Raw genomic sequence first — 8,986 nt, 5'->3', positions numbered from 1 at the left:
CCAGGAGAATGACTCTAATCCCATTAAAAAAGATTTTTTCCCCTAGCTGCCCCCTCCTGCTCCTTTTTTCCCCCCTAAAAAAGAAGCAGTTAAAAGAAAAACGATTTGCTCACTGGGTTATAACTAATGGAGATGTGAATTACAGAGATGCCTCAGACTGAAGTTTATCTCTGTGTGAATAAATCTCCCAAGGACGGCAAAACCAAGGAATGCCACCGTTGTGTCTGTTTATTTCCGTATTCATCAAAGGCAGCTGCTGCTCTAAGCAGACGAGGGGAAGGCAGTGAGGTTTTTGGCATCGCAAAAAGACCCCCGGATGATGAACTCAGCACTGGTTTGTCTGCTGGGCTGGTGGAGTTAGAACCTTATAGACTTGTTTGGGTGGTTTAGGAGGAGTGCGTTTGGCTCAAGGAACTGGGGACCCTGCACACAAGTGGGCTGGCTTGATGCATTTGGTGCCTCATTTACCTTTTTTCACTGCCGGTCCCCCGAGGCCCCCATCAGCTCTGCACCCTTTTCTGTGCCTAGCCTAACTAAATGCACGCCGCTGGAACGGAGAAAGCAGTAACTCCACTGGAAGTAAACAAGAGGCTTACTTTGCCCAGGGTGCGCTCGAGATGCTGAGGCTTTTCCGGGCAGAGAGAAGTTTGACACCCGCATACCCACTCCAGTCTCCTCTGGCTCCCTTGGAAGCGAACACCCGGCTTGTTGGCTCCGGAGCAAGTCACCTTCTCCGCCTCCACACCGCAGCCCTGCAGCACGCAGGGGGATGAGGGTGAAAAAGCAGGCTGCGAATGAGGTTGTTCAGGCCCCAAGGAGGGAGGGGTGCCTGCGGGTCAACTGTTGTGCCCCCAGCGTCAGGCCCGGGCTGGCATCCTCTCCCAAACGTCTATCTGTGGGGTCTTAGAATACAAAGTGAATCCCCAAATATTTTCGGAAGAGCGGATAGCTAGTTGAAGCGGCCTCCCAGGCCCTCCCGATGCCAGCTTCAGGTCCTTGACCTCGCAGGAGCGAGATAAACACTAACCCTTGGCCTCCCACCCCAACCCGAGATAGCCGCAGATAACCCTCAACTGACAGATCTGTGGTCCCCTCGCGCAGGTGCCTCTTCGGCCACGACCCCAGCAGGCCCAAGGCCCGGTCACAGTCAACGAGTTAGACTACCTTTATGCGTGTCGGGTTCTGGGCACGGAATCATCGGAACCAAGGACCAGAGCTCCGGATTCAAGCAGAAGCCCCGCTCCCAGGGTTGGCCCAGGTTGGCGCGGAGCTCGAGGCTGCCCCGTTCTCGGGGAGGTCCCAGGAATGAATCATAGCTAGGGAAGGTGCCTCCTGACCCGCTCTCCCCTGAGAAGTGGGATCTTCCAGGAGAAAAGTGCAGAGCCCCAGCGGGCGCTGGAGAGGGGAGTGCTATGCACTGGACCCCATGGGGTTTGCGAGGACTGTTAATGTCACAACTTCCTCAGATACCCAAGGTTTCAAGATCCTTGCAGGTATTGGCAAAGTGGCTCTTTCTGGGGCGTCTTTCTGTTTCCTGTCTTGCTGGAGCTGAACAAGAAGGAGCCTGGGACCGTGGTAGCCTGGGGATCTCAGCCGTGGTCTCCCAGACCCCTTCGTTCCACTACCGGTCGCCAGGTGCCCTAGGGTGGGATCCTTCCTGGGGCCACTTCGTGCACCGATTCCCGCTGCTCTCGGGCTCGGATTCCCCTCTTCAGTCCGCGACCCGTTATTCCAGGGACAATTTCACTGACAAACAACTCAAAAGTCACTTCGCGAACATGCACTTTCGCAAGTTCCCTTCTCTAGGTTCTTTGGAGAGGCATTTGGTGTGCAGGTGATTCCTGGTGAAGAGCAGGGGAGAGCACGAACTTAGACCAATTTTCCCAGGGCGTGGCCGCAGATGCAGGTGTCTCCCGCGCTAACTAGAGACCTTTCGTGGTCAGTTTAGCCCAGCAGAGCTTTGTCATGGAGCCTGCCCTAGACTAGACGAGGACCCTAATTCGGGCCACTGGTCCCGGTAACTTCTTTCACACAACATCTACCTTCCACCTCTGTTTGCCCGGTAAAGCCAGGAGCAAAAGCTGGGACCTGGGGACGCACAGGGGCCCTGGGAGAGGTGCGGGAGGAGCACTGCTTGGGCGCACCGGAAGCGGCTGGAAGGAGAAGATTGGAGCCACCGCCTCTGATAGGAAACCAGAAAGTGCAGTGCATGCAATTCTGTAGTCTGGGTGAGATGAACAGCCGCTCCCAACTCTCCAGCCCCTCTCTCTGGGTAAACTTAAGGGGGGCACTTTCGCCGGTTTTTGTGGAGGACGACTGTGGAAGCTTGGACCACACCTGTTTGGCACAAAAAGAAAACTGAGCGGATGCAAGTCTTCCTCCAGTCAGGCTGGCAACTTGTCACTGACCTGTGAAGGCCGGGGTATAGCTTCAGCTCGGAAGCCTGGGGAAGGGATGAATGGCTGCAGGGATGAGAGTGAGGGGGCTCTGGGACAAAGATGGGGTGGGCTGGGCAAGCTCCAGTCTCACTTTTTCTTTCTGCAGGTGACTTTATTCAGCCACCTGCTGGGGAACGTCCCTCTCCAAGTTTTTCTGCACCGAAGCTTCCTCTGTCTTTTATGTGTGAAAGCAATGTTCAGTCTGTGAGGAATGGATAATAGATGCATTCCTAGATTGAATTAAGAATGACTTCACTCTTGGAAACTTTTGGGGAAGTTGAAAAGCAACGAGGAAATAATTGGCTATCAAGGACAGTGCAACCTGCCAGTCCGGTGTCTGGGAAATGCAGTCAGACCTAAAAGGCTGCCCACTAACTCAGTCACCAGCCAACCAGCCCTGCCACTCCCACAAGGTCCTACAAGGATGGGTCAGTGGTCTTGGTCCTTTCCCAATCAAGGAAACCCGAATGATGTGATGCAGTTCCCAAATCACCTTCTTTCCTGGGATTCAGTCCTATTCTCTCTTCCAGTCTTCTAGGCTAATGAAAGCTTTACAACTCAGAAAATAGTGATTGGGGTGAATTATCCCCAGTCTCTGTTCTCGTTCTCCACTTTGGAAGCTGGGAGTTCCTTAGCCTCTGGCTTCCTCTTCGCCTAGAACCGGGTTAGCTGCAAACTCACAAATACTTGAATAGAACACTAAAGGTGTCCTAGTTTGGAAGCCAGAACTTCCTGGTGAAAAAGAGTGTGGCCTTTCTTCTACCCAGCCCCCAATTTAATCATTGATCCCAGAGAAGGAAAGAAGGCCTCCACCAAAGGCCAGCTGTGAGAGCTTGCCTTCAACACTCAAAATGAGCAATTGGGAGAGGGCAATTTTCCTGATGGATGAAACGTCTCCCTCCCCCCTGCCTTCTACATAAGAAACTCCAGGAAAAGGCTGAAGGGTTTTCTTGTTTTCGTTTCAAATAAATCCTCAACAGGGTCTTTCCTTACCCAAACAAATGAATCACCCATGGGAAATAGACAATTATTTCCCCATTTGTCTGCCCCAGCTCAGTGGAAGCACGTACCCTCCATGGTAGATCCCCCATCTTGGGTCTTTTTTCCTGGCAGAGAGGGGGTCTGGAGGCAATGACAATGTAAAATGGGATAGAAGAGAGGGAATTGGATGGAAGGAGGGACCCAGGAGGACCCAGGAAGCTGAGAGAGCAAACACTTTCCAGATGCAATCTTCTTGCTGCATCCTGGAAAGAGTCCTTGGTCTCCAGTGCTCACGGAGGAGCTTTGGCCTCAACTGACAGGTGTCAGTTAAAAAGTCAGAAAGAGCTTCTGGAGGTGGCGCATTTTCATCAGGGTTCTGTGCTCTTTCATGGCAAGTAGGCACCTGTGCAACTGCGGTTAGTGTCACCGGAGCTCCATTTCTCCCCATCTTTGAACAAATGAAATTCTCCCCGTGAATGCCTCTTGTTTAGACAAAGTATTTCAAAGTGTTGAGGGGGTGAAGAGGGAACAATTCACCGAGTGAAACAAGCCCTGTGTTAGCCAGCATGTGTGTAGAAGATACTGGATGTCCCCTGATGCATCTGACTAGCAATTTCCTAAGAAAGAAAGAATTCTTGGTATCAATCTGCAAGGTCCTGGGACCTGGGCTACCTTTGCCTTCACCTCAGAGCTCACTTTAAAAAGCAAATCGGCTTTGCCTCTCTTCGAAGGGCGCTGAGGGGGCGGAAGGGGCATTTGGTTATCTTCCACAACCACCCTTTGTTGACTTGGAAAACACACACTGGATTTAAACAAGGGGAGGAGAGACTGAAAGGTTGGTTTAATGTGAAAAGAAGTTAACTTACTGCTTCACCCTTGTTTGTTGACAACACAGTGAGCACCCCTCTCCCTCTCTCTTCCTGCGACTTTGAGTTTCCAGATTTCTGGTTTTGATTTCAGTTGCTGAATTTATGAGGGTCTGATAACTGCAGAGAAACAAAGTACTCAAAGACTATAAGACCAGAATGTGAACTGTGGCCCATTTGGGAGGATATTTGGGTACCATAATTAATGCTGATTTATTCATCTGCTTTATCTGCTCCCGGTCAGAGAAAGATCTTTGTACCTGCCAATTCTTCCAAATTCCCTGGATCACATCGAGGTCTACCTGCTTAGTCCCATAAGATTTGTATCCCACTGCCACCCCCTTTTCCTTTTAAGATGTTAGGCAAAGGCAAAACCAGGATTTAATGGTTCTTTTTTATTTGAAATCTCAATCCAGAAACACTGGTTGTTAATAAATATATCATAGTTATCAAGAATATATAAAAAATAAAGACAGGTATTGTTTCTGAGGCCCTAACAAAATATTTGGAGCAGATGTTCAGGAAAATAAAAATGCACCCCTCCCCCAAACCATGATACATTTTCAAAGCTGATACTAGAGAGAGCTGACCCCACATGCAGAGTAACTGAGCAAAGGGTGGTGGGGAAGCTACTGGAGGGAGCCCAAGCCTTTTGCAGTCTTGGGGTTGGGGTGGGGTGTACCCTGGGAATAGTCCAGGGAGATTTGGAATGTAGTTGGAAAGGGCTAGGGCTAGGGGAAGAAGCGCGTGCGCGTGAGTGTGGGTGTCTGCACTCTGCCCCCTTGCCATTTCATAAACCACAGACAGATACATGGCATACTTCAGAGAATTCACTGATAAATCCTTGTTACAAGGAACATGGCACCACGGCCTGCACAACATGTTCAGACAAGATTCATGGAGAAGCCCGCATGCATTCTTTTGATCTACATTGTGTCATAAGTGTAGTGCCCTGGACTCAAGGTGAGATTCAAACCTTGGTTCTCTCTCTCTCTCTCTCTCTCTCTCTCTCTCTCTCTCTCTCTCTTTCTCTCTCCCTTCCTCCTCTCCTCACCTCTCCTCTCCTTTTCTTTCTCTCGACAAACAGCCAGGCCGAGGGCAGAGACAATCTTCCCAGTGTCCAGCTCCACAAAGTATTTACATTTGTTTGGCACAAAAGAATGGGTCCTCCTTTTCCCAGGTGAGAACACAGAGGCAGAATAAACCAACCCACAAGTTCCTCAGCAAGTTTCAACTTGCACCGCACGGATCGCCTCTGTACACAGCGAGCGCAGTTGGACAAGAGCATATATGGCAGTGGGAAACACGGGAGCGGTAAGGGGCAAGCAGCATGCACGCAAAACACACACAACGTCGGATTCCAGCACCCCCCGCGCCATTCTCTAGAAACTGCAGTTTGTCCTTTCCCCCTTCCTCTCCCGGGGGTCTACCGGGTCTGAAATTCCCTCTGACTGCCTGGTCCGAGTGCCCAGCCTCCGTTATCTCCCGGCCCGGCCCCGGGGCCCCTCCCCGCCGCTCCTCCCTGCTCCACGGCAGCCGGGCAGGCCCGCGGCTCACTTGAGCAAGTCCTTGGACTCAGCCGACAGCCGGGCCATGTTGGCGGTGGACAGAGCGGACAGGTGCGGTGGTGGCGGCATCTGGCAGATGGTGCAGGGGCAGGGGAGGCCGGCCCAGTGTTGGAAACCGCTGCCCAGTTGCAGCGCGGGCGGCGTGGAGGGTGCCTTGAGCAGGGAGTGTGGAGGCCGAATGGTGCCGATGGCGGGCAGCGAGGCGGCGGACAGCGGCGAGGATGCATTGCCAGACGAGAGCGCGCCGCCCAAGATGGGATGCACAGGGTGCACGGCGTTGGCCGTGTGCGCTGGGTGGCCAGCAGAGTGGCCTACGGTCCCGCAGTGGAAGGCCGAGTGGTGGCCCCCATAGATCTCGCCCACCAACCTCTTCATCTCCTCCAGGGAGCTGGTGAGCATGAGGATGTAGTTTCTGGCTAACAGGAGAGTGGCGATCTTAGAGAGCTTGCGCACCGAGGGCCCGTGCGCGTAGGGCATGACCTCGCGCAGCCCGTCCATGGCGAGGTTCAGGTCGTGCATCCGCTTGCGCTCCCGACCGTTGATCTTCAACCGCAACTGCTGCAGATCCTGTTCCGACAGCTGCTTTTTGATTTTATACTTGCTGCTCTCTCCTGCGGCCTTGGCGCCGGCGCGCGCTAGGCTCTCCCCCGGCATCTTCTGCACCAGGTCGCCCTGCGTGGACGAGACCGAGTTGAGCCGGCTTTCCTGGTGGTGATGGTGGCGGTGGTGATGGTCCCTCAGGTACATCTCGTCCATATCCGGAGACGAAGCTCTGCTGGAGACAGAGCTCGAATCAGAATTCATTTTATTGCAGGGGATGGGGCCCTACCCTTGTCGGAAGGGGTGCGGGGGAGGGAGGAGACAACGTGGGGAATTAAAGAAAATCTTGAATAAAAAAAACCAAAAATAACAGCAGACCCCAGCCAGCAGCCCAATTCTTAGCTGCAAGACACGAGAAGAAAAGCGGAGGCAATGCCGTTCCCCGTTTCTCTCCCTCCCCACGCCAGTCTCTTTGCTCCGGCTGTTTCCTGGACAGCTAGTTGGTGTGAGCGTTAACTAACCTCACTGCTGAAAAAGAGGGGCTTTTATAGAGCCGCGGCGATGAAGAGAGACAAAAGGAGCCCTCCTATCTATCCTGGGCTGGTTAGGATGACGTGCCATCCTTCAGGGCGGTGCACTCTGCAGTCCTACTTCGCAGAGATTCCTATTCATATTCATGGTGGCGCCGCGCTGGGACACCTCTGCTCTCACCGCTAGGAGCCCTCAGGCACAAAACCTTCTGATTGACACACTCACCGCTCCAGCTCACGCCTCCCCTCCCCCCACATTTTAAACTTTCTTCCATTCTAACCCCCTTCCCCGTTTCCCCTATTCGAATCGCCCACAGGGGACCCGAGGAAGTGACTGTGTCTCCTTCCTTTCCTAGTTGATTCCAAGTGGAGGCAAAGGGAGGCCTCAGTGCAAAGAGGAGGATGAAGAGCAGGTTGAACCAGCCGGGGCTGGTCCGAGGCTCGCGATCTGGGGTTTTCCTTCTATGCATCTCTTTTGGACAATGTTAACTTTGTTTAACCAGCTTTCCAGGTGTGACTTCTTTGGGTAGCCCGCATTTGGTGGTTAAGGTTGTTGGGGACACTACTGTTGAGTGATCGCTCATTATTTATGCTTAATCTTTCGTTCTATTATAAAACAGTAGCTCATTGAAAAGAAATTCAGTTTTATACAATGACCTTAGAAATGAAGGGAAAAATCCTAATGTGAAAAAAGATAGGAAGGAAAAGCCTTGGGAAGGGGAGATGGAGACGAAGTGGAAAGGCTCGGAGAGTGAGTTGGGCGTCGGAAACGTTATCCCGCAGAGAAGGTTAGCCCCCGGCGCTGGGCGAAAGTGGCTGCGCAATCCCGACTCCCAGTTTGGCTGCGCTGTCTAGGGCTGGAGTGCCGGCAGCAGTTGCCTGCCGGCACCCGTTGGTCCACCGGGCTGCGGCCGCCCTATACAGGGAGCTCAAGGTCAAATAATAAAAGTGTGAGTGTGTGTGTGTGTGTGTGTGTGTGTGTGTGTGTGTGTAAACGCGAGGGGTGACTGGACCAGGCAAGGCCACGGAGAGCCCCTTTCGCCTTCGCGAGCGCGGGCGCTGCGCTCCAGCTCAGACCCAGAACAGGCCTGGAACTACGAGTTTGCCGAGTGGGAGCGGAGCTGCGCTCAGACTGCTCTGGCAGTGGGGCGGAAAGTGAACGAGCTAGCCCGAGGGCGGGACCTGGCAGAGCACCCGCGCCTCCGGGCTTCTGGAGGGGTGGAAGAACCTTACACTGACGATGGGTTAGGGCAGCGTCCGGATGGAAAGCGCAAAAACCCAACGGATCCCGGAATCAAGTCAGGGCCTCTGCGCACCGCGGAGCCACGGCGAGCGCGCGCCAAAGGGGGGCCCCACTTAGCATCCACGCAAATCCAGCCGCCGTGGAAGGTTGTGCGCCGGGGTCCAGAGCTGGCGCGCTCGGCAAGGCCGGGCTTTGTAAGCACACAGTCTTGCCGGCGAAGCAGCCCTGGCAGCACCCAGTCGCCTCGGGAAAACAGGTGCTTTGTTTCACATCGAATTTACTTGTGCGTAAAAGCTAGAAAATGGCCAGCAGTCCCTCGCCAAAGCCAGGACGTTCATGCTCTTGAAGACTAGGCACAGTTCTCTTCCGAAGCCTCTGCTGTGGTGAAACAAGTTTCCTGAAAACGAGAACTCCAAGAGACTCTGCCGGGTGTGGAGAGTGATGTCCAAATGGCGTGGCCATATCCACATAGAAGGAATTGTCCTTAGTCACCAGTCTCGCCCATCTTTCTATTTGTTTTTGTTTAAGCTGAGATAGTGACAACCAATGAATCGCCCTGAAAAAAGTGCCCTAGCTTGTCTGTGGCGCTTAGAGATGGGAAGGCAGCTAGGCGGAGCCGGGGACCCTAGACCACTGCTGTCTGCGCTCACGGGCAGACCAAAGCCTGGGGAGAGCTATACAAGGGCACCCCGCCCCGACCCAGGGGGCACAGGCAGCTGCTCCATATTGCTCCCCCACCCACTCTTAACTCTTAGGTGTCCGTTTCTGTCCTTCCTTAGCCCAGACACAAAGCATTGTTAGAGCAGAGCGGTGTGTTTCA

The 8,986-nt window shown here is 53.4% G+C and overlaps 1 protein-coding gene across 1 annotated transcript; it reads right to left on the bottom strand.

Annotated features, from left to right (window-relative positions):
• Positions 1-5,363: 5,363 nt before the first annotated feature.
• On the bottom strand, positions 5,364-6,657 carry OLIG3 (oligodendrocyte transcription factor 3). Its single transcript, XM_004587266.2, has one exon. It carries the CDS (start codon positions 6,655-6,657, stop codon positions 5,839-5,841), a length of 819 nt encoding a protein of 272 aa, XP_004587323.1. The 3' UTR covers positions 5,364-5,838.
• Positions 6,658-8,986: the final 2,329 nt, after the last annotated feature.

This window comes from Ochotona princeps, chromosome 1 (assembly GCF_030435755.1).
Source record: "Ochotona princeps isolate mOchPri1 chromosome 1, mOchPri1.hap1, whole genome shotgun sequence".
Lineage (NCBI taxonomy): Eukaryota > Metazoa > Chordata > Mammalia > Lagomorpha > Ochotonidae > Ochotona > Ochotona princeps.
The sequence above is the reverse complement of the archived record's forward strand: the minus strand, read 5'-3'. Positions and strand labels throughout refer to the sequence as shown.

Coding starts and splice junctions, on each gene's coding strand:
- OLIG3 (XM_004587266.2), bottom strand. CDS start 6,657: ATGAATTCTGATTCGAGCTCTGTCTCCAGCAGAGCTTCGTCTCCGGAT.